At 34.1% G+C, this 27301-nt stretch overlaps 1 protein-coding gene across 1 annotated transcript; it reads right to left on the bottom strand.

Moving 5' to 3' along the window:
• Nucleotides 1-9752: 9752 nt before the first annotated feature.
• On the bottom strand, nt 9753-10775 carry LOC112018026 (serine/threonine protein phosphatase 2A 55 kDa regulatory subunit B alpha isoform). Its single transcript, XM_024050535.1, has 5 exons — nt 10664-10775; nt 10562-10574; nt 10207-10400; nt 10075-10091; nt 9753-9986 (listed from the first exon to the last, which is right to left on the bottom strand). Exons 1-5 carry the CDS (start codon nt 10773-10775, stop codon nt 9753-9755), a joined length of 570 nt encoding a protein of 189 aa, XP_023906303.1.
• Between the last annotated feature and the right edge of the window lie 16526 nt (nt 10776-27301).

Below are 27301 nucleotides of genomic sequence, written 5' to 3'. Positions count from 1 at the left end.
TCTCTCATGATACTAGTGTGAAGACTTCGTAATCTGCAAGAAGTCCCAAGTTCTTCTTTCAAGAAGGCCAAGACCCTTTTTAGCTCCAGTTCATTAAGAAACAGCACCGAGACCAGTGCCCTATTCATCAAATAGTACTTAAGTAGCATTTCTAAGATTCGATTATTTAGAATTTCCAATGTCAAGCCCTTCAACATATCAAGACGACTCCGAGCAAAACATTCAGTCTATATAAGCACTTCCAATATCGACTGAATTTTCTTAATTAAATTGTCGCAGTTGATATCGTTACAGTAAGGCCAGGGCTTCTAAATTAAATCTTGTGACTCGTCTTGATCGTCGGACTCATTTCTTGACCAATCTTCCACTAATTTTGCAGCGGCAGTCACATCCACAGGCCTTCAATCATCAATTTCAATTTCTGAGTTAGGAACAGGTTTTAGAGCCACAGAATTACACTCATATTGAAAAGGATGTCAATGCTTAGTCGTCATATGCTCTTTATATTTTCCAACATCCAAGAACGTGTTTCCGCAACAACAACACACCAAAAACTTCCAATCAAAATCATTTGACATTACCGCACAGTCCACATCATTTGACAACTCCGCTTTCGCCCTCTGCCCCATCGATTTATCCCGAAAAACATTAAATCCTAAGATGACAAGGTACTAAAAACATTCAATAGAACGGCCTAGAGGATAAAACACAAACCCACATGAATGACTTCAACAATGGCACAACAATTGATTGATAGTCAAAAGAAGATATTATCATAAGTTTCTCCCATGTATTCAACATGGCAGCATAAGTACCTAGGATTATAGAATCAAATGTGAAAAATAGAAAAAAAATAAACATAGTGAGATCCAATGGCAACAAAAAATTATCTAATTTCTTATATTTCAGAATCATTCCATGTTTTGGAAGGACAAATTTAAGAGTAAAAATTATAGTGCATCTAACCAAACATTTCACATGTTTCAAACTATTTCATCTAAATTTGGAACCATCTATGTAGAGAACATAGATATAAAATTTAAAATTTGGTACCGTACCTTTCCAATTAGCTAATCTTTGTACACATGGATTAACATTTTAATGTCCTTGTCTGCTTTTGCATCTAAAATGATCCTAATGATTTTTAACTCCAGTTTTTGCATCTCATCATCACTTTTCTCCTTCTCAATCTCTTGTTGCTGCTTTCAAAAGAGTGACTTGTAACTCTGTGAGTTTCCAGATTTATCTTCTTCGACATATTTGTTTTCCATATCTTGCCACAGGTTCCCCTGTCTCCAATGCTTGTATTTCTTCTCCCACGTGTTCTTCAACCGGTGCATTTTAGCTTGAATGATCTTGAGAAGTTCCATTCCAAGTCTTTTCGTATTATTTTTTTTATAATTTGTCCACTCCTCCAATTTCTCCCCAATAGGCTCGTCACCCTCAAATAACCATTGAACAATATGATCTCCATATTCCTGACCTCAGCTCTTGCTTTCATCAAATAGTGGAATCAGACGAGACAAGTCATCACTTAGAACAATCCCCTTATGAATGATATTAGGATCACCTCTAAGTCTGTCCCTCATGATACTAGTGTGAAAACTTTGTAATCTACAAGAAGTCTCAAGTTCATCTTTCAAGAAGACCAAGACCCTTTCTAGCTCTGGTTCATCAAGAAACAGCACCGAGACCAATGTCTTATTCCTCAAACAATACTTAAGCAGCATTTCTGGGATTCGTTTTTGCAGCATTTCCAATGTCAAGCCCTTCAGCATATAAAGATGACTTCGAGCAAAACATTCAGTCTGAATATACACTTCCAATATTTACTGAATTTTCTTGATTAAATTGTCGCAGTTGATATTGTTACAATAATGCTAGGGCTTCAACTTCAAATATTGTGACTCATCTTGACCTCCGAACTCATTTCTTGACCAGTCTTCCACCAATTTTGCGGCGGCAGTCATATCCACTGGCCTTTAATCACCGATTACAATTTCTGAGTTAGGAACAGGTTTCGGAGCCACAGAATTACGCTCATATGGAAAAAGACGGCAATGCTTGGACGCCATATACTCTTTATATTTTCCAACATCCAAGAATGTGTTTCCGCAACAACAACACATCAAAAACTTCCAATCAAAATCATTTGACATTTCCGCATAGTCCACATCATTTGACAACTTCGTTTTCGCCCTCTGCTGCATCGATTTATCCCGAAAAACATTAAATCCTAAGATGACAAGGTACTAAAAACATTCAATAGAATAGCCCAGAGGATAAAACACAAACCCACATGAATGACTTCAACAATGGCACAACAATTGATTGATAGTCAAAAGAAGATATCATTATAAGTATCCAGGATTATAGCATCAAGTGTGAAAAACTGAAAAAAAAATAAACATAGTGAGATCCAATGGCAACAAAAATTATCTAATTTCTTATATTTCAAAATCATTACATGTTTAGGAAGGACAAATTTAAGAGTAAAAACTATAGTGCATCTCACCTAACATTTCACATGTTTCAAACTATTTCATCTAAATTTGGAACCATCTAAGGAGAGAAAATAGATATACCATTTAAAATTTGGTACAATACCTCCCCAATTAGGTGATCTTTGTGCATATGAATTAACATTTTAATGTCCTTGTTTGCTTTTGTTTCTAAAATGATCCTTATGATTTTTAACTCCAGTTTTTGCATCTCATCATCACTTCTCTCCTTCTAAATCTTTTGTTGCCGCTTTAAAAAGAGTGATTTATAACTTTGTGAGTTTCAGAACTTATCTTCTTCGACACATTTGTTCTCCATATCTTGCCACAAGTTCCCCTGTCTCCAATGCTTGTATTTCTTCTCCCACGTGTTCTTCAACCGGTGCATTTCAGCCTGAATGATCTTGAGAAGTTCCATTCCTAGTCTTTTCATATCTTCTTTATAATTTGTCCACTCCTCCAATTTCTCCCCAATAGGCTCATCACCCTCAAATAACCACTGGAAAATATGATCTCCATATTCCTGACCAGAACTCTTGCTTTCATCAAACAGTGGAATCAGACGAGACAAGTTATCACTTAAAACAATCCCCTGACGAATAATTTTAGGATTACCTCTAAGTCTGTCCCTCATGATACTAGTGTGGAGACTTCGTAATCTGCAAGAAGTCTCAAGTTCTTTTTTCAAGAAGGCCAAGACCCTTTCTAGCTCCCTTTCATCAAGAAACAGCACCAAGACCAGTGTCCTATTCATCAAACAGTACTTAAGCAGCATTTCTGGGATTCAATTCTTTAGCATTTCCAATGTCAAGCCCTTCAGCATATTAAGACGACTTCGAGTAAAATATTCAGTCTGAATAAGCACTTCCAATATCGAATGAATTTTCTTCATTAAATTGTCGCGGTTGATATCATTACAATAAGGCCAGGGCTTCAAATTCAAATCTTGTGACTCGTCTTGATCTCCGGACTCATTTCTTGACCAATCTTCCACGAATTTTGTAGCGGCAGTCACTTCCACTGGCCTTCAATCACTGATTTCAATTTCTGAGTGAGGAACCGATTTTAGAGCCACAAAATTACGCTCATATGGAAAAGGACGACAATGCTTGGACGTCATATGCTCTTTATATTTTCCAACATCCAAGAACGTGTTTCCGCAACAACAACTCATCAAAAACTTCCAATCAAAACCATTTGACATTACCGCATAGTCCACATCGTTTGACAACTCCACTTTCGCCCTCTGCCCCATCGATTTGTCTCGAAAAACATTAAATCCTAAGATGACAAGGTACTAAAAACATTTAATAGAACAGCCTAGAGGATAAAACACAAACCTACATAAATGACTTCAATAATGGCATGACAATTGATTGATAGTCAAAAGAAAGATATCATCATAAATTTCTCCCATGTATTCAACATGGCAGCGCAAGTACCCAAGATTATAGCATCAAGTGTGAAAAACTGAAAAAAATAAACATAGTGAGATTCAATGGCAACAAAAAATTATCTAATTTCTTATATTTCAGAATCATTCCATCATTAGGAAGGATAGATTTAAAAGTAAAAACTACAGTGCATCTCACCTAACATTTCACATGTTTCAAACTATTTCATCTAAATTTGGAACCAACTAAGGAGAGAAAATAGATATACCATTTAAAATTTGGTACCGTACCTTCCCAATTAGCTGATCTTTGTGCATATGGATTAACATTTTATTGTCCTTGTCTGCTTTTGCTTCGAAAATGATCCTAATGATTTTTAACTCCAGTTTTTGCATCTCATCATCACTTTTCTCCTTCTCAATCTCTTGTTGCCGCTTTCAAAAGAGTGACTTGTAATTGTGTAAGTTTTTGGATTTATCTTCCTCGACATATTTGTTCTCCATATCTTGCCACAGGTTCCCCTGTCTCCAATGCTTGTATTTCTTCTCCCACGTGTTCTTCAACCGGTGCATTTCAGCCTGAATGATCTTGAGAAGTTCCATTCCTAGTCTTTTCATATCTTTTTTATAATTTGTCTACTCCTCCAATTTCTCCCCAATAGGCTCATCACCCTCAAATAACCATCGAAAAATATGATCTCCATATTCTTGACTAGAACTCTTGCTTTTATCAAACAGTGGAATTAGCCGAGACAAGTCATCACTTAAAACGATCCCCTTACGAATAATTTTAGGATCACCTCTAAGTCTGTCCCTCATGATACTAGTGTGGAGACTTTGTAATTTGCAAGAAGTCTCATGTTCTTCTTACAAGAAGGCCAAAACCCTTTCTAGCTCCGGTTCATCAAGAAATAACACTGAGACAAATGTCCTATTCATCAAACAGTACTTAAGTCGCATTTTTGGGATTCGATTCTTCAGTATTTCCAATATCAAGCGCTTCAGCATATAGAGATAGCTTTGAGCAAAACATTCAGTTTGAATAAGCACTTCCAATATCAACTAAAGTTTCTTGATTAAATTGTTGCGGTTGATATCGTTACAATAAGGCCAGGGCTTCAAATTCAAACCTTATGACTCATCTTGATCTCCGGACTCATTTCTTGACCAATCTTCCACCAATTTGCAGCGGCTGTCACATCCACTGGCCTTCAATCACTGATTTCAATTCCTGAGTTAGGAACAGGTTTCGGAGCCACAGAATTACGCTCATATTGAAAAGGATGGCAATGCTTGGATGTCATATGGTCTTTATATTTTCCAACATCCGAGAACGTGTTTCAGAAACAACTCATCAAAAACTTCCAATCAAAATCATTTGACATTACCACACAGTCCACATCGTTTGACAACTTCACTTTCACCCTTTGCCACATTGATTTATCCCGAAAAACATTAAATCCTAAGATGGCAAGGTACTAAAAAGGTTCACTAGAATAACCCAGAGGATAAAACACAAACTCACATGAATGACTTCAACAATGGCACAACAATTGATTGATAGTCAAAAGAAGATATCATCATAAGTTTCTCCCATGTATTCAACATGGCATTGTAAGTACCTTAGATTATAGCATCAAGTGTGAAAAAATGAAAAAAATAAACATAGTGAGATCCAATGGCAACAATAAATTATCTAATTTCTTATATTTTAGAATCATTCCATGTTTAGGAATGACATATTTAAGAGTAAAAACTACATGCATCTCACCTAACATTTCACATGTTTCAAACTATTTCATCTAAATTTAGAACCATCTAAGGAGAGAAAATAGATATACCATTTAAAATTTGGTACTGTACCTCCCCAATTAGTTGATCTTTGTGCATATGGATTAACATTTTAATGTCCTTGTCTGCTTTTGCTTCTAAAATGATCCTTATGGTTTTTAACTCCAGTTTTTGCATCTCATCATCGCTTTTCTCCTTCTCAATCTCTTGTTGCTGCTTTAAAAAGATGACTTGTAACTCTGTGAGTTTCTGGATTTATCTTCTTCGACACATTTGTTCTCCATATCTTGCCACAAGTTCCCTTGTCTCCAATGCTTATATTTCTTCTCCCACGTGTTCTTCAGCTGGTGCATTTTAGCCTAAATGATCTTGAGAAGTTCCATTCCTAGTCTTTTCATATTTTCTTTATAATTTTTCCACTCCTCCAATTTTCTCCCTAATAGGCTCGTCACTCTTAAATAACCACTGAACAATATCTTCTCCATATTCCTAACCAGAACTCTTGCTTTCATTAAACAGTTGAATTAGACGAGATAAGTCATCACTTAAAACAATCCCCTTACGAATAATTTTAGGATCACCTCTAAGTCTGTCCTTCATGATACTAGTGTGGAGACTTCGTAATTTGCAAGAAGTCTCAAGTTCTTCTGTCAAGAAGGCTAAGACCCTTTCTAGCTTCGGTTCATCCAGAAACAGCATCGAGACCAGTGTCATATTTATCAAACAGTACTTAAGCAGCATTTTTGGGATTCGATTCTTTAGCATTTCCAATGTCAAGCCCTTCAACATATAGAGATGACTCCAAGCAAAACATTCACTCTGAATAAGCACTCCTAATATCGACTGAATTTTGTTGATTAAATTGTTGCGGTTGATATTGTTACAATATGGCCAGGGCTTCAACTTCAAATCTTGTGACTCGTCTTTATCTTCGGACTCATTTCTTGACCAATCTTCCACCAATTTTGTTGCGGTAGTCACATCAACTGGCCTTCAATCACCGATTTCAATTTCTGAGTTAGGAACAGGTTTCAGAGCCATAGAATTACGCTCATATTGAAAAGGACGGCAATGCTTGGACGTCATATGCTCTTTATATTTTCCTACATCCAAGAACATGTTTTCGCAACAACAACACATCAAAAACTTCCAATCAAAATCATTTGACATTACCGCACAGTCCATATTGTTTGATAACTACACTTTCAACCTTTGCCTCGTCGATTTATTCTCATCGACATCCACTTTGAGGTCTTTGATTTTGACACTTAGCAGTTCCTTCTTGGCCTTCAAGCTCATCACATTGTTCCAATAAGCCTTGGCTCGTGTTATCTTGTTAAAGTTCGCCGGTGATGGAGTCTTCACCTTTTCAAAACCCTGCCTCATCCAATCGAATTTTGCATGTGTCTCTTTCTTTCTCCCTTGAAAATCTTTAATATCCTTGGCTATCTATGTTATTGATTTGTTCTTGACAAGCTTTTTGAGCTTGCTCATCTTGGCTGTCGCTATTAGCTCTCTGAGTTCCGTTTTCACTCTCTTAATGTCATCATCTTTAATGGGGTCTATGGGGTTCTCAATGGACAAAGTTGACTCACATTCTATGGGGTTCTCAATGGACAAAGCTAACTCACATTCTTGGATAGCAGTGTCAAATTGATTGTTGCGGGTGAGGTTTTGAGCATGCATGAAGGCGGAATGGATGGAATAGGGGCATCTTTGGGGGCTAGAGTAGAGGAGTGTTTCTTCTTTCTAGTCATTCTTTCTTCTTGGTCTCTTTTGGTGGATTTTGGTGGTAAATGAAAGGGCATATATCATGCACTAAGTACCTAAAATATCCACGAACTCTCCCAAGTCCTACACCCTTTCGCATCAAAGTCAAGACTTCATGGTAAATTCAATAGGAAACTAAACCAGTAAAACCACTTGAAAGGCCAAAGCCAAAGCTAAAACTCGTGCTCTTCTTTCTAAGTTCTACTGCTTCTTCCTTTCTATCCTGACCCAACCCACCAAACTAACAAACCCCTTCATTCCATTCCACCCTTTCCCACCTAAAACATTCTCGAATCTCAACTGTCCTTAATCCAAAATCCAACGGCCGATATTCAAATATCCCTAAACGATCCGCATGCTGGTTGCTTCAACTAATCAGAGCTTAGCTCTTGGCATTTCTTTGTAACTAACTATTCATTGCCAAAAGTTCCTCAAAAGCAAAAAGAAGGGAAAAAAAAAAAAAACTATTCATTCCCAAATTGCCAAAACTAATAAACTAACAAACCCCTTTCTCCTACACTATAACCTGCCAAAACCATTTTGAAATCTCAACTGTCCTTAATCCCAAAATCCAATGCCCCAGATTCAAATATCCCCCAAACGATCCGCGTGCTTGTTGCATCAACCAATCAGAGCTCGCTTACCTCTTGGATAATTCAATTCCCTCTCACTCACACTTGCACTCCTATATAAACCTCTTCCCATGCATATAATTCTCTCATGCATACTCACAACACAAAATCAAATATCTCATATTTCTTGAGTATTGACTAATTCCAAATTTCAAAAGCAATCAAAAGTGAACACGTGTTATAATCTCAATGGGTCTAGTGCAATTGGACACTAGACCCAAACCTCACCCATATATATATATATATATATATAGAAACACACACATATATAAGTATGAAAATTTGGCAGTTAGAATGTTGGATACCATGGATATTTTGGGTTTAATTTATAAAAAAAGTTAACTAATGCTTTAAGGGCTTTAGTTGGAAATTTTTTATAAGAAAAGAAAAAAGTAATTGATTTTTTTTGATAATATATTTTTTATATATTTTGCATGAAAGTGGTATCAAGGATTTTCTAAAATTGCCCATTAACAAATGTTGAGCTTGCACTATTTTTTTTTTCTTTCACAATTTGGCAGTTGAGGATGGGGGATTTGAACATGGATGTTTTTGTTAAAAACGCTATGAGTTGACAACTAATCAAGCTACAAGATTAGGTGGCACCTCATTCATTTTAATGTAAAATAATTTTTTTATTATTATTTAATTCAATTGTTTATTCAAAAAATTTGAAAACAAGACTTAATTGTTATTGTTGTATGATTTAAATCAGTCAATAGGTATTTACCAACTAAGAATTGCATCATGAATTCATGACCAAGGAAAAAGACTACAAATTTCAATTATTCTTGCTCCTTGATCTAAAATTCCTACAATTCAACAATTAAAACAATTAGTAAATTGCTTGTGCGATGCATTTCACTGATTGTGATGGGCTGAATTTGCTAAGTGTGCGTTTAGCTGGCGTGGGTATTTTTAATGAGCTACATCCTCTTCACCATAAAAGCGTTTTGGTTTAAGTTGCCATGTTTCCGTCCTTTTTTTCTTGGATCTTTGGTATGTCTTATGAGGCTTACGAGCTGGGCTTGCTTTGTTCTACTGACGCCTATTTTCCTTCCTTCTTGTCAATAAGCCCATGGATTTATTGTTGTATCAGGCCGAAAAACTGAAACCCACAAATCTGAGTTTGAATTTGACTCATTCGTTCTTGAGTTTAAAGTTTAAACTAGTCACAATCACAAACAGCCCAATTTTGTGCTCGACTCTTTAGAATATGATCAATAGTTCTTGAACTGCCTCAAAAGAAAAAAATGATAAAATATCAAAGACCTTTTGTAAAATACGCTGATTATTCGTAAAGACAAATAAAAAAGTCGGGCCGTCGACAGAAAAGATTGTGTATCTCAATTATTCTTATATTTAATTTGTCCAAATCAATCAAAGCCCAAATCTAAGACCCAGACAAAATCATTGCTCTCTGAAGAAGGAAAGGCTTCAAGGCATGCCTTGGTGCAGCTAGGGTTTTCCTTGCTCTTGCATTCATCTTTCTTGGTGCTCAAAGCTGGTTTAAGTTATAACCTAGTGAGTAGTGGCATCAAATGATGATGATTTTTTATTTATTTTTATATACAAATAAAATTCATAATAACGTAATTCATGCCCATTTTAAGAATGTATGCATCATAAAAAACCAAAAAATAAAAATTATACAGACCAAAAAAATCAATATACTGGATCACATACAACTACCATGGGTAAACGTAGTGAAGGAATGCCCCCTGGTGGGAATGAGAGCTCATTGCTCAGAGAACTGTATGATCTGTCTGGGCATCCTCCATTTGCAAGGTACGGTCTAGGGCTAAGTGAATTACTCGAACTAGCAACACTGCAATTTCCAACAGCTTTTGAAGAGTCCAAATTCATGTCAGAAATTTTCTTGATCTTCTTTTCTTGGACCTGCAACAGCAAAGAAATCCACAGTTTTCACATGAAGCCATCAATAATCAAAGTAAGAGAAAAATAAATAAAAAGTGGAAATCATTACATCTGTTTTGTCACTTTCTGAACCATCATACATCCATAAACCAAAAATTTAGATACATGGAAGTGAAGAACTCATAGAAAGCAGTTACATGCACCAGTGTCACAATTCAATAAGATTTTTTGTACAGTATACCTCGTTTTACATACATAGTTCTTATTTCCCGGAAAAACAACTCACCCACACACTCAGAATTCATCCAGTGACCTCTGCCCTCCACCTTTTGCCAATGGAGGAAGGAGATGCCATTTTGTTGAGATCTCCTTGGCTGAATGTTTATCCTAATGCTTATATCTTTACAACATACAGTGTCCATTTCTATGCCCCATCTAAAATAACCAATCAGCCAAAGAGATTGTAACCTTCAGTAAGTGAATCTTTACAGACCATTTAATACAGCAATTAATGCATGTGACCTTGCATTTCTTTTTCTTTCTTTCTACTGAACAAAGTCCAACATGCAACCTCATTGCATGCATTTAAATATCACTTGGATCCAAATACTGGCACAAATAGCAACAATTCTCACAAATTGATAACATTACCAAAAAAAATTGAAAACATTATTTAATAAATATATTTATATATATACCTTCCTGAACTTCTTCAGCAGCGGTGCGTTCTCCAAAAACCTGAGAGAATTTCCACTCCAGAGGCTGAGGTGGGTCCACCGGAGCTGCGACGACCTCATCACCACCGTTCATTGTGCTCTCCCCCTCTAAATCAAACGGTCACCAATCAAATTCAAATCCAAACCAATCCAATAATCACTGCATCGAAGATCGATCTTTCTTTTGAGTTCGCAGAGATCATAGCTTCAATCAAAACTCCAGCAATTAAAAAAAAAAAAAAAGAAAAAAGAATTCATAAAATCATTTGGGTTTTCTTTCTACTCTAATTCAACCATTGAAGCATTAAGAAAATTAATAAAACCAAAAAAAATAAAAAATAAAAAATAAAAAGGCCCATTTTTTTCTCTCTCTAAATTTTTATCTCTCTCTCTACAATGAAAAATAAATATATATAAATAAAATTTGATTTGATTTGATTTGATTTTTTTTTTGGGAGATTAAAATGTGAGTGACTGAGCAAACCGCTCTTTAGGCTTCGGAGAGAACTAAAAAATAGGGATGGCAATTTTGTCTTACCTTGCTTAACCCGTCCCTCCTCTGCTTTGCCACGCGTAGGTTTTTTCCACTCTGCAAAGGTGATGGGTAGGGATGAGGTAAGATTTTAGCCCCGCACCACAGGGTAGGGCGGGGATGGGTTTAGACTTTTTAGACCTATCTTGCCTCGCTCCTGTTGCAAAGGATTATAATTGTAAATTTTTCATGCCCTAAAACCCTATTATTTAAATAACATATTAATATTAGTTTATTTTATTCTACCAAATGTGGTTCTCTGCCTTTATTTTGTTATGTGTTATATTATGAGTTTTTTTTTTTTTTTTTTGATGTGATTGTCTTATTAAACGTTTGGATATATTATTCAAATTTTTCTAAAAATTGAATTGATTTGATGGGATAAATTTAGTTGTAATTTCAAGTATATTCTTATTAATGAAATAGGTTTCATTAAAAAAATTGTACTAATTGTAGGGCAAATTAACAAAAAGTAGAGTTTTACAGGGTGGGGCAGGGGCTTCATAGGGCCCCAAGGGACGGGGATGGGGTGAGAAAGTTTTCCCTGTCATGTAGGACGGGGCGAGGAAGGGGCAAGACAAAACCATGCGGGATGGGGACGAAGATCCCATCCTTCAGCCCCGCCCGCCTCATTGCCATTCCTACCAAAAACACATATACACACACAACCTCGTTCTATGTCTAGTTCTCTCTCAATAATGGGCTTGTAATTTTTTATTTTTTTTAATGTTTTTTTGTTTGGGGGTTATGACAAAGTTACCTGGCAAAGTGATTGGCGTTGATGTGGCGGAATGTTATTGGGTTGGACAGAGGAAAAGTAGTGAGAACTTTGGGGTTTGATTAGTTGTTGAGATTTGGGTGTTTTTAAGTGTGTGTGGGGTACATGATTAGAAAATTTTTAGTGGCTGTTTTTTTTAGGATTTTGTGGAAGGATGAATGATGCATATAGATTTCTTATGGATAAGATAATTATTGTTGCTAGAGAAAAAAAAAATACTTTTACAGAGTGGTTAAGCTGTTAAGAAGTCGCCACACAAATGAGTTACTTTTTTTTTTTTTTTTTTTGCTTCTACAAATGAGTTACTTTTATATTAAAGAGAATGTGAGAAGGATTTTTTTTTTTTTTTTTCCATTATGACATGAATGTCTTTGCATTTTCTTTTCATCTTTTAGAAATTTTTTTGTTCTAATTATTTTATTTTATTTTATTTTGGGGTTTAATTTTGTAATGAAGTGCAATTAAGTTGAGAAGTCGTTTGATCCAATGGTTGTGGAAGAAGGGGGAACTAGAATACTAACATGGATATGTTGCATTGGATTGTTGATAAAAACATAAATGATGAAGCTATATAATGTTTTAGCTTATTTGTCTTACATAGTTACATCTCACAAATATAACCAATTGCTTGATTTTGACCTTTTTGATTGGCCATTGGATAAACGTTGTATAGTTGGCTTCTATGAGGCTTTGGAGTTTTCCAAGCCAATCCTCATCATGGATTTCGACAAATTCAGTTATATTCTTTACATGTCATAAATCAAATATCTATCAATTTATCACATAGACATTATGACCAATCCTAAAATGATTTCGGTTCTTAAATTATTTCTTAGTAGATTGAATTTTTTTTTCTTTTCTTTTTTTCTTGTAACTTTCAAAATTTTGAAATAGGTTTGTTCAATTTTGATTTAATTATATGTGGCCTTGAAGTTTTTTGGACCATTGCAACACGGTGACAGGGCCTTGAATTGATTTATCGCAATTATATGGCATTATTGGATTCATGATGATAGTGTAAAGAGTGAAGTCACTCTCGCACTAGCTTTACAATAATGTCAATAAATGAAGGTCAGCAAAAGCAATACTTGTCATAGGCTCTCAAAACCTTCTCTAATTCATAGGGTATGGCAAAAGTCACAATTCGATTAGTTGGACATCAAGAGAGGGAGGCACTAGATGCACCACCAAACAAATAGAAAATATAAAACTAGCAGGAGAATGAGGCTGAACAAACAATTTTTTTTTTCTTTGAGAGAGAGAGAGAGAGAGAACAATGTAATTGCCTTCATAATTTTTTTAAAATTTATCTATTAAAGATTTATTGCATTTATGGCTTACTTACTGATTGGTAGCCGTATATGCATGATTTAATTATAGATATTTTGAATAATGATAAGAAATTTTACCATTAAACAAAAAAGAATGATTTGTTTAAATATTTAATAAAAAATGTGCCCATAGAGTCTAATCTATCTTCTAATTGGGCTTATCATGAATGCATTTCATTATTGCACGAGAGAATCTACCCAATCTAAGTTCCTAATGTCTGGGATAAGGCCCAAACCCTAGTGCAAACCTAATCAACCCAATACTTTGAAATCACAATCTAATTAGAGTAATTGATCTTTTACACTTTTTTTTTTTAATTGAATGAAAAAGGGGATCTTTAGTGTGAACTTATCAATCTCAAGCAAAATAACGATAATAAATAATACCACATAAACTACCGGAGCCTTGATGGGATTATAATTGTGGGTTTTGATCTTTCACATTTGTTGATGTATTCACATTTTTTTTTTTATTGACATTCACTTTTTTTTTTTTCTTTGAGAGTTTTAACTTATGGCGTTCGTCCTTGATGATAGCTCTTTATCATCAGACCAAGACACCAATCAGTTTTTGGTGTAGGCGGGGATTGAACTCCAGATTTCTTATACAACCATTAGAGATTTCACTAGTTGAGTTAACTGGAACCCGCTATTGACATCCACTTTTAAATATGAAAAGTGTGATGTGTACGACTAATGTATGATAAGGAATGTGTGAGAATTAATATCTATTTTATATGGACCGACCCGAGAACCACTCTCTTTTCAATTTTATAATCGATCCAGTTTTTTAAAATATATCGATGTAATTTTTACCTACATCAAATTGACTTTAATATATATATATATATATGGGTTGGGTTCAAGTTTCACCTAGTGTAACTTTAAGTAATGTTACACCTTCCAATAACTTGTTATTGAATTAATATTTTGAAAATCCAACCGTTGAATTATATGTTCTATATGTTCTTAATATGCATGCCAATTTTTATATCAATCGGATGCTATTTATTATTTAATCTATAAACTTATCTTTTATGCATTATTTTAAACTCCAAAAATTTGAATTTTAACAATTGATTGATGACATAGCTATTAATCTTTGATAATCTCAAAATTTGGCAAGCATGAAGAATATGCGAAGATAATGTAATTTAATGGTGGATTTTTCAATATTTGCATCCAATTAAAAAATATTGAGTGGTGTAATATTGCTTAGAGTTACACCAAGTGTAACTTGAACCCAACCTTATATATATATATATATATATATACTCTCCAAACTTATTTATTGATGTATGATGACTCCTCACCAATTAAAATTAAGATTAATTAATGCAATAGTTATTAAGAGCTGATATTGAATTTTTTTATTATAAAAAATACAACTTTCAATTTCAATTCTTGAATAAAAAAAAAAGTAAAAAGAAAAGTAAAATAATTAAAGTTAAAATAGTGAAAAGGCTTGTGAGAGGTTGAGGGGGTGCAAAGTCAAAGTGCAATACGTCGGATCCTAATCCAAAAATTTCAATATTTCTATCCAAAAAGTCAACCTTGTATTAATGTTAAAAAAAAAATAAAAAAAAACCCCACTTTATCACCTTGAAGTTTAGCATTTTTGGGAGAGTTTTGGGTCCAGTGTTTCTAGTGCATTGGATTTGGTCGGATAATGACATGTATCCAAAAATAGACACGTGTCATAATCTCAACAATTCCAGTGTCACTAAACACTGGACCTAATCCGGACTCAACATTTTTTCTGTGTTGTAGGCCTTAGAAATAAAAATTACAAGAGAAAGTACATGACATCCAACTTTGAAGATGTAATGTCATATCATTCGGAAGATATTAAAAACATATACCATTTATATTAAATTATTTTAATGTATTAACAAAAAAATTATTTTAATGTTATTTTTTCTTATCTTTATTCTAAAAGTCTAAAAAAATAATAGTTTTTTTTTTCCAATGTAAGATAGATTTAAACATAAATCTTTTATTTGAGAAAAAAAAATTATCAAATAAGCTATTAAAATCCATAAGTTAATATTAATATATAATTTCTAATTAATTTGAGCATCATATGGACACATTTTTTTATATACAAAATAGAAATTATAATTTAGTCTAATCTAAATGTATATGTATGTGAATTTTCCTTCTAAACTTGAACCCTGACTCTTCCCCCCCTCCCCCCAATACCCCTCAAATATTTGTAAAGTAACCATTGCACCAAAGATGTATGGTAGTATATGGACACATTTTAGTTTAACATAATAAATTGAAATTCCAACTAAAATTAGTGATGATAAGGTGTGGTTGTTTATATATATATATATATATATAACTTTAGATTGTTTTTGTTGGGCTTTGCTTAGTTAAAGAATTTTTTTTTTTTGTCTTGTAGGCCCAGTATTAAAAATTACAAGAGAAAGTGCATGACAACCTACTTTTTGACTTGAAGATGTAGCGTAGTTTGGCATTGATTATTTTTGTTAGTTATTTTATTATTTAATTTATTTTTGCTATTATTTATAGGTCTTACTATATTTTTTGGTACTATTTATGGATCCTATTGTATCATTTCAGCTAACTTTTATCTTTACCTACAGTATTTTTAGTAAAAAAAATTTTAGTTTTTTGTTAAATAAACTGTTCTTAAACAGATACGTAATGTCATATCATTTGCAAGATATTAAAAATATATACCATTTATATTAAATTATTTTAATGTTATTGTTTACTTATTTTTATTCTAAAAATCTAAAAAAAATAATAGATTTTTTTCCAATGTAAGCTAGATTTAAACATAAATATTTTATTTGAGAAAAGAAAAAAGTTCAGATAAGCTATTGAAATCCATTAGTTAATATATAATTTCTAATTAATCTGCATCATTTATTTATTTTTTGAGAATCCAATTAATTTGCATCATATGGACACATTTTAGTTCATCTTAATAAATTGAAATTCCTACTAAAATTAGTGATGATAAAGTGTGGTTGTTTATATATATAGTTCTAGAATAATTTTTGTTGGGCTTTGATTAGTCCAAGCCCAATAGTTATAACGGACGAAACTACAACGCAATGGACCTCTAAGTTTGATGGGCATCACAACACATGTTGGACTTAAAGCCCAACATAGATCACATACCCCACCACACAGTAGTGAACCACAAAAACTAACAGAATAGAAAAAATCTCTCGCCCCGTTTGGTACGCGAATTCAAACATATGTTTTCAATTTTTAAACAACATTACACGTATTTCTACACACTTTTTCACCTATATGTATTTTAAAAAAAAAATTGAAAACTGTTATTTAAACATACGTATCAAATGGGTGCGATCTTTGACTTTTCAAGTTCGATAGATTGACAAAATACCAATGGGTGAGACTAAAGAACACCCATCTTAATATATAGGGCATTCCAGCAAAGGGGCTTAAGCCAAATTTTTTCTCTTTTCTATCTGATTTAAAGAGTAAAGTTTTAGCGCAACCCACTCAACTTCTAGAGGTAGCAACCACTTGAAATTTATGTCAAAAGCCTTGTAATTTGATGGGTTCAACAGATTAACACATTTTGATATTTTTAACAGAGATATTCAGATTCAAAGATTCCCTCTCTCTTCTACTTTAAAAAAAAAAAAAAAAAAAATCTTTCCTCTCTTGTTGTAACAATCAAATTATTTGAAAAAAAAAAATCATGGTTATTAGACTATTCTAAAGTTGTTGATATTACCAATATTTATAAATGAAAACAAATATTTTGTATCACTTTATAAATTTGTATGATTGAAACTTGAATTTTAAAGTAATCTTTTGAATATTTATAATTTTAATTGCTTTTTAAGGGGCACATATCTCTAATTTTTAATATCTATTTTTTTTGTATATTTTAGACTAAAATTAAAGATTTGGACCATTTAGAACCTAATTGACTAAATGGATTAAAGTGGACTAAATGGACTTAAATGGACCTAAGTAGACCGAAATGGATCAAATTGACTGCAGTGGACTGAATTGGACCTTATGGACCAACTTATACTAAAATGGACCGAAATTAAACGAATGGACCAAAATAAACTGAGTGGACTAAAGTGTATCAAATAGACCAAAGTGAACCAAAATTAATGATCGAAGTGGACAAAATGGACTAAATTGAGCTAACTGGAACCACACTTAACTGTTGAATTATGATGAAAAAAATAATAAAAATAATTTTGAGCAAGCCCAAGATAGTAAAAAGCAAAAACCAAAATTTCAATGGTATCAAACATTCTAACTGCCAAGTTTCCATTCTTGTTTATTTATTTTTTAATATGTATTGAAATCACATAATTTCCAATTGGTTTATTTTCCATTTACCTATTTAAGCACTCTCTGTTGGGAAATTATATTCTTTAAAACATAAATCTCACTATTTCCATTTACCGCCAAAACCCCCCAAAGCAAAAAGGACAAGAAGCAAGAAAGAATGGCCTCTTCCTCTTCCTCACTGTTTGATGAAAGCGGTCGCGTTGTCGAATTTCTTGCTGCTAATAACTTCATCATGGCACTGGAAGTCGCCAAGTCCCTAGTTTCCGGCCACCCGGACTCCGCCCTTGCCAACGCCCTCACCGCTCTCACCCTTACGAAAATCTCACTCAGAGACTCTAACGTCGTCCGAAGACGCGAATACATTGCCTCCGCCCTTGACTTCAGCAAAAAAGCCCTCGCGCTTTCCCCAAAATCTATCGCTTTCGGTTTCTTGAAAGCCAAAATCCACTTAGCCAATGCCCATGACGACGCTGCCATCCAAGAATGTGAGTCTGCTATGTCCATTGAGGATCCTCGGGACCCCTGGCTAGATTACTTGGGCATCATCAACGAGGGATACCCCCAAGAGTCCAGCAAAGAGTCGCGAATTGAGAGAGTGAGAACGGAGCTCAGAAAGCTATTAGTGAAAGCTAAGAGGTACAAGTTCAAGAGGCTCGTTGAGGACCATTCACTGGCAGAGATAAGTAAGGAATTTCAAGCTTTGCAAGATAGAAAGGAAGAGATACAAACAAGATTTGATAGGGAGAGGCAGAGTTTTGAAAAGATGGAAATGCCATCACTGTCTACTTCAACAAGAAAACTCAAGGAAGTCTTGTCCAATGTCGACATGATAACACGAGCCAGGGACTATTGGAACAATGTGATGAGCTTGGAGGCAAAGAAGGATTTTCTGAGTGTCAGGATTGAAAAATTCCTCCATAAGAATAAATCGATGGGGGTGAAGGCAAAAGTGGTGTTGGCAGAGGCTGTGGAGTACGCGAAGGAGACGAAGAGTTGGAAGTTTTCAACGTGTTGTTGTTGTGGCCAGAGGTTTTCGGATGAAGAATTGAATTTGGAGCATATGAAAAGTGCCCACTTAGGGACTTTGTCAGAGGAGTTACAGTCTGTTGTGCCGAAAACTGTAGCAATTTCGGAAATTGAAATCGGTGATTGGAGGCCAGTGAACGTGGTTGCCGCTGCAAAATTGATTGAAGATTTGTCAAGAAATGACTCTGGAAATAAAGGCCAAGATGAAGGCAAGTCACAAGATTTGAAGTCGGAGAATTTTCCTCATTGCAATGATATCAACNATGGTTTTAAACTCTAGATGTCATGGAAAAATCAAGATGTGCCAACCAATTGGACTAAAAGCTCTCAACAATCATTTGGTTGCATTAGCTAACAAATCACAAAATTTTGATAGATAGATAGTGGAGGAAGAGGAGGAAGTGTTATTCGTATTACTTATTTAATTTAATTTAATTTTCCTTATGAGAAGATAATACTTTTATGGCTGAATTGGTCAATTTAGCCAAAGCAATGCTACAATTGAGTTAACAAGATTTTAATTGTTATTATTTAGGCTTTAGGCCAACCACTAACGTAGCCTTTTAGAAAATGCTAAAACCATAAACTATTTTACAAACATTTTTATAAACTGATGATGTGATTGGTGACTAGTGGAAAGTAAAAATTTAATGATGGGTCTAAATGAAGACTAGTAAAAATTTGTTACATCAACAGTGTGAAAATATTGTCATATAGTTTGCATTTGTAGCATTTACTTCTACATTTTTAACAACCATTAACGTTCTATTTTGTCTACATTCTAGCTAACAATTACATTAGAACATCTGTTGCTAGCTAACAATTTCACATCAGCTTGTCATCAATAATGCGCCCAATGAAGCAACAATCATCATTACAGGCAGTAAAATGGATCAAGTTCATGAGAAATAAAAAGTTCACAGGCAGTAAAATTTATCAAGTTAAGAATACCAAAGTTGATCCCACTGAAAGGCACATCCTCTGCCACATTCCCTGCACTGGTTTAAGCCTTATCTATCTCAGCAAGGCGTTTTTGTTTGGCCTCATTCTCAATCTGCCTTTGGTACTCCAAATGCCTTGCAAGCATTCTTCGATGCTCCTCTACCCTACACTCTTCTCAGCCTTACGTGTAAGTTCCCTTTCCTCTTGCTCTAATTCATCAGTGGTTACAGGACCAACAACCTCAGGATTAAGAGGATGACCTTTGCCATGTGCAGCTGGTACCGAACTGAAGCAGAACACAAGTGAAAAGACATTGAACTTAGTTTAAGCCTAGAGATTGGTATGACATATTGGCACAAATTTAGATAATTTACATGCATATTTGCCAACCAAAAGAAAAAAAGAAGGGTTCCAGAACCAAGTGTAATAGTATGGATAAAAAAAGACTGACGTTTGTTCGACATTTCCCTGTTGATCCTCACTACCACCAGTTGCCTGAAATAAGGGAACTGCATATTATTAGGAATTACTTTGCATGACAGACTCTGTATATAAGATAACCAAATCACAATAAAGAAACAGAACAATAACTAGTGGCAGTTAAGACCTTAATTCCTTAGCCTTTCTGTGATCCTTTTTTTCTTTTTATTCTTTGATTTCCCCTGTCCTTGTCTTGCATCATCACCTCCTCTTCCAGTGTTGTTCTTGGCATTAAGATCAAGCTTTGATAACAACACTTCTATTCAGCATTAGACTTTCTGCAGCATATTTCTCAACCATATCTTCTAGTTGTGCCTATAGAGGAGAGGTTTATCCCAAAACATTAAATCATAAGCCAACAAGAAGGTAACCAAAACATTCAATAGAACAGTCCAGAGGATCAAACACAAACCCGCATGAATTTCTTTAACAATGGCACCACAATCGATCTATAGTCATAAGAAGTTACCATCTTAAGTTATTCCATGTCTGCTGCATGCAGCATTAGTAGCCAGGATTGTAGCATCGGATTTGAAACACTACAGACATTACACATACAGTATCTCATTAGTTATACTTCAGAATGACTCCCCTCTTTAGAAGGGACATGGGAGGACAGATTTAAGAGTAAAAACTATCAGTTTACATTTTCATAGCATTTCATCTAAATTTGGAAACATCTAAAATTTGGTACCATACCTTCCCACCCATCTGATCAATGTGGATCTGGAAAACATTTTATCTAAGGCTTAAACCAGTGCAGGGAATGTGGCAGAGGATGTGCCTTTCAGTGGGATCAACTTTGGTATTCTTAACTTGATAAATTTTACTGCCTGTGAACTTTTTATTTCTCATGAACTTGATCCATTTTACTGCCTGTAATGATGATTGTTGCTTCATTGGGCGCATTATTGATGACAAGCTGATGTGAAATTGTTAGCTAGCAACAGATGTTCTAATGTAATTGTTAGCTAGAATGTAGACAAAATAGAACGTTAATGGTTGTTAAAAATGTAGAAGTAAATGCTACAAATGCAAACCATATGACAATATTTTCACACTGTTGATGTAACAAATTTTTACTAGTCTTCATTTAGACCCATCATTAAATTTTTACTTTCCACTAGTCACCAATCACATCATCAGTTTATAAAAATGTTTGTAAAATAGTTTATGGTTTTAGCATTTTCTAAAAGGCTACGTTAGTGGTTGGCCTAAAGCCTAAATAATAACAATTAAAATCTTGTTAACTCAATTGTAGCATTGCTTTGGCTAAATTGACCAATTCAGCCATAAAAGTATTATCTTCTCATAAGGAAAATTAAATTAAATTAAATAAGTAATACGAATAACACTTCCTCCTCTTCCTCCACTATCTATCTATCAAAATTTTGTGATTTGTTAGCTAATGCAACCAAATGATTGTTGAGAGCTTTTAGTCCAATTGGTTGGCACATCTTGATTTTTCCATGACATCTAGAGTTTAAAACCATTCTCCTATATTGTAACTATCTAATTATTAAAAAAATAAAAAATAAAAAATAAATTATTGAATTTTATTAGAGAACCTAACAAACAATGTAAAAGAAACTGTGCCTAAGCTTTATTCTTAAAACAAAAGGAAATCAAAATAGAAAATTTCAAAAAATAAGGATGTTTCTAACCTAAGGAACAACAAGAAACTGAGGCTAAGCTTTATCCTTAAAACAAATGGAAATCGAAATATAAAATTTCAAAAAGATAAATTTCAAAAATAAGGATGAGACAATGTCATACTTTTAAATAGAAACTAACTATTGATTTAGCAATTTTAAACATGTGTAAATATTTTAGTGGAATAGTAGACAAGTGACATAGTTCACTATGATAACAATATACAATTTCTTGTAAAGTGGGTTGCCGAAAGAGTGGTAAAATGGAAATAAATGATGTTTTGATGTGGCATGTTTTAACCTTCAGATGTTTTAATTGTCACGTGTCCTTCATCTAGATAAGAAAAGAGAGAAAACTTGAGAAGTTTGTATAGGAAGGTAGCTGGTCCCATAAGTAATAACCGTCATAATATCAAATTTCATATTTATATATACAAATTTGTTTGGGTCTAGTGTACGTGAGATTAGGAATTAAAGAAGCCAGAAATTTTAAAACAAAATTAATAAAAGAAATCGGTGACTCTTGATAAAGTATAAAAAAAAAAAAAAATCAGAACGTGGTCTTTAGGGAAATATCAAAGTGGACTGAAATTTTCCAATTTTCTTTTTAAAAAATTTTGAATAAGTTTGTTTTGAAAATATGGATTAGTAGGTGAATGTTCTATTTTGTAGACATTTTAAGTAGATTTAGAGATATATTTTTACAAGGTTATTCTCAAGTTTTTTTTTTTTTTTTTTTTCATTAAATCTAAGGTTTAAGGGTATTTTGAACCACATAAAAGTACAGTTCAAAAAAGATAATCCTCTATAAGTGTTGATCAAACAGGTAATCCAAATTTGACAAACATTTATTTCACAAGACTATATTACTTCATATTCTAATGCTCCCTGCCATTTCCCAATCCAAGATGAATTGAATCTTTTCATCTATTGGAAGAGNTTAAAAAAAAATTAGTTTTAGCTAAATAAACTTTTATTAAACAGATACGTAATGTCATATCATTTGCAAGATATTAAAAATATATATCATTTATATTAAATTATTTTAATGTTATTGTTTACTTATTTTTATTTTAAAAATCTAAAAAAAAAAAAATAGATTTTTTTTTTTTTCCCAATGAAAGCTAGATTTGAACATAAATCTTTTATTTAAGAAAAAAAAAGATCAGACAAGCTATTGAAATCCATTAGTTAATATATAATTTCTAATTCTGCATCATTTTTTTTTTTTTTTTGAGAATCCAATTAATCTGCATCATATGGACACATTTTAGTTCAACTTAATAAATTGAAATTCCTAATAAAATTAGTGATGATAAGGTGTGGTTGTTTATATATATATATATATATATATAGTTCTAGAATAATTTTTGTTGGGCTTTGATTACTCCAAGCCCAATAGTTATAATGGACGAAACTAAAATGCAATGGGCCTCTAAGTTTGATGGGCATCACAACACATGTTGGACTTAAAGCCCAATATAGATCACATACCCCACCACACAGTAATGAACCACAAAAACTAACAGAGTAGAAAAAAAATCTCTCACGCGATCTTTGACTTTTCAAGTTCGATAGATTGACAAAACACCAATGGGTGAGACTAAAGAACACCCGTCTTAATATATAGGGCATTCCAATAAAGGGGCTTAAGTCAAATTTTTTCTCTTTTCTATCCGATTTAAAGAGTAAAGTTTTAGCGCAACTCACTCAACTTCTAGAGGTAGCAACAACTTGAAATTCATGTCAAAAGCCATGTAATTTGATGAGTTCAACAGACTAACACATTTTGATATTTTTAACAGATTGAAACTTGAATTTTAAAGTAATCTTTTGAATATTTATAATTTTAATTGATTTTTAAGGGGCACATATCTCTAATTTTTAATGTCTATTTTGTTTGTATATTTTAGACTAAAATTAAAGATTTGGACCATTTAGAACCTAATGGACTGAATGGATTAAAGTGGATTGAATGGATCAAATGGACTTAAGTGGACCTAAGTAGACCGAAATGGATCAAATTGACTACAGTGGACTGAATTGGACCTTATGGACCAACTTATACTAAAATGGACCAAAATTAAACAAATGGACCAAAATAAATTGAGTGGACTAAAGTGTATCGAATAGACCAAAGTGGACCAAAATTAATGATCGAAGTGGACAAAATGGACCAAATTGACTGAAGTAAATCATGGACCAAAATATTATGCTAATTTGACTCATAAGTAGACTGTGAACAATAAATTCTATACTTCAACTTTTACATATTATATAGATTTGTAAGATTTATATGTAACTACAGTATCACTAAAAAATATTTAAGAATTTTTTTTATTATATTGTTGATGTTAAACTAACCAATTATGTCACATTGTAAAAATTTTAGTTAGTATAACTCAATAAAGAGCATAATAATAATAAATATTATACTTTAGTTTTTAGATATTGTATATATTTGGATCAATTTTTTTTTTTTTTTTTTAACCTTTTATCTTTTAACTTTTTTATATTTTTAAAACATTTCTCTCTTAAATTGAAAGCGCAATTACACATGCTAACTTGGCATCTCATATTCAAATCCCCCACACTTAACTGTAGAATTACGATGAAAAAATAATTTTGAGCAAGCCCAAGATAGTAAAAAGTAAAAAACAAAATTTCAATGGTATCAAACATTCTAACTGCCAAGTTTCGATACTTGTTTATTTATTTTTTAATCTGAATTGAAATCACGTAATTTCCAATTGGTTTATTTGCTATTTACCTATTTAAGCACTCTCTATTGGGAAATTTCATTCTTTAAAACATAAATCTCACTCACTATTTCCGTTTTCCGCCAAAACCCCCCAAAGCAAAGAGAGCAAGAAGAAAGAAAGAATGGCCTCTTCCTCTTCGTCACTGTACGATGAAAGCGGTCGCGTTGTCGAACTTCTTGCTGCTAATAACTTCATCATGGCACTGGAAGTCGCCAAGTCCCTAGTTTCCGGCCACCCGGACTCCGCCCTCGCCAACGCCCTCACTGCTCTCGCCCTTATGAAAATGTCATTCAGAGACTCTTGCGTCGTCCGAAGAAGCGAATACATTGCCTCCGCCCTTGACTTCAGCAAAACAGCCCTGGCGCTTTCCCCAAAATCCATCGCTTTCGGTTTCTTGAACGCCAAAATCCACTTAGCCAATGCCCATGACGACGCTGCCATCCAAGAATGTGAGTCTGCTATGTCCATTGAGGATCCTCAGGACCCCTGGCTAGATTTCTTGGGCATCGTCAAAGAGGGAAATGATCCTGACCGCCAAAAGTCCAGCAAAGAGTCGCGAATTGAAAGAGTAAGAACGGAGCTCAGAAGGCTATTAGTGAAAGCTAAGAGCTTCAAGTTCAAGAGGCTCGTTGAGGACCATTCACTCGGAGAGATATATAACGATATTCAAGCTTTACAAGATAGAAAGGAAGAGATACAAACAAGATTTGATAGGGAGAGGCAGAGTTTCGTAAAGATGGAAATGCCATCACCGTCTACCTCAGCAAGAAAACTCAAGAAAGTAAGCAATTACTGGAATAATGTGATGAGCTTGGAGGCAAAGAAGGATTTTCTGAGTGTAAAGATAGAGAAATTCAGGGCAAAAGAAATGTTGGCAGAGGCTGTGGAATACGCGAAGGAGATGAAGAGTTGGAAGTTTTCAACGTGTTGTTGTTGTGGCCAGAGGTTTACGGATGAAGAATTGAATATGGAGCATATAAAAATTGCCCATTTAGGGACTTTGTCTGAGGAGTTACAGTCTGTTGTGCCGACAACTGTACCTATTTCGGAAATTCAAATCGGTGATTGGAGGCCAGTGAACGTAGTTGCCGCTGCAAAGTTGATTGAAGATTTGTCAAGAAATAGCTCTGGAAATAAGGGCCAAGATGAACAAGATTTGAAGATGAAGAAATGGCCTCATTCCGACAATTTCAACCGCAATAAGTTAATCACGAGCATCTGGATTCTTTTACAATTATTTATAACGATTAAATGTTTTGCTCCGAGTCATCTTTATATTCTTCTGGACCTGATATTAGAAATGCTGAAGAACCGTGTTCCGGAAACGTTGCTTAATCAGCGTTGGATGAAGACAACGCTAGTCTCAGTTTGCTTTCTTGATGAACCGGAGCTCGAAAGTATACATAAATTCTTGATGGAAGAACTCGGTTTTTCTTGTGGATTAAAAATTCTCAACAGCTTCAGTAGAAAAGAGGCTAGACGTGATCTTAGTATTACTTATGAGAGCATCATCTTCAGAGACGGTCACTTGTCTCATCTAATTCCGCTGCTTGATGAAACTAGTGAACTAGCTTCTAGAAGTGTTGATGATATCAAGAATGTTGGACAGGAATATAGAGATAATATTGTTCACTGGTTGTTTACTAGCGATAAGCCTATTGGGGAGAAACTGAAGGAGTGGGAAAAATATAGAGAAGCTAGCAAAAGTCTAGGAATGGAACTTTTCAAGATCATCGAGTCTGAATTTCACCGGCTGCAGGGTATATGTGAGAACAAATGCCAGTATTTGAGACACGAGAAGCTATGGTTGGATATGGAGGGAATATGTCTGGAAGAAGATCAGAGAAGAAAAGAGATTTCTGGCAATCCGCAGAGTTACAGGTCACTCTTTTTAAAGCGGCAAAAAGATATTGAGAAGGAGAAAAGTATTGATGGGATGGGTAGCATGGAGTTGGATATCATAGAGAGTATTCTGAAAAAAGCACAAACTGACGAGGAAATTAAAATGTTATTCCAGATGCACATTGATCAGATGGGTGGGAAGGTATGGTACCAAATTTTAGATGTTTCCAAACTTAGATGAAATGCTATGAAAATGTGAAATGATAGTTTTTACTAAATCTGTCCCCCCATGTCCATTCTAAAAAGGGAGTCATTCTGAAATATAACTAATGAGATACTGTATGTGTAATGTTTGCAGTGTTTCAAATCCGATGCTACAATCCTGGCTACTAATGCTGCCATGCAGCAGACATGGAAGAAACTTAAGATGGTAACTTCTTATGACTATCGATCAATTGTGATGCCATTCTTAAAGAGATTCATGCGGGTATGTGTTTGATCCTCTGGGCTGTTCTATTGATGTTTTAGTTACCTTCATGTTAGCTTGTGATTTCATAGTTTGGGATAAACCTCTTCTTTATAGGCACAACTAGAACATATGGTTTACAATGCTACAGCAAAGTCTAATGCTGAGAAGAACACTGAAAAAGGAGGTGATGATGCCAGACATGGACAGGGGAAATCGAAGGATAAAAAGAAGAAAAAATATCACAGAAAGGCTGAGGAATTTAAGGTCTTATATACTGGTTATTGATCTGTTTCCCTTTATTGTGATTGTGGTTATCTTACATACAGAATCTGTCATGCAAAGTAATTCCCTAATAATATGCAATTCCTTTATTGCAGGCAACTGGTGGTAGCGAGGATCAACAGGAAAATGTGGAGCAAAAGTCAGTCTTTATTTTATTCATACTATTATACTGGGTTCTGGAATCCTTTTTCTTCTTTTGGT

The sequence above is a fragment of the Quercus suber genome, unplaced genomic scaffold (assembly GCF_002906115.3).
Source record: "Quercus suber isolate HL8 unplaced genomic scaffold, Cork oak 2.0 scaffold_187, whole genome shotgun sequence".
NCBI classification, from domain to species: domain Eukaryota; kingdom Viridiplantae; phylum Streptophyta; class Magnoliopsida; order Fagales; family Fagaceae; genus Quercus; species Quercus suber.
This window is presented reverse-complemented; position numbering and strand designations above follow the sequence as displayed.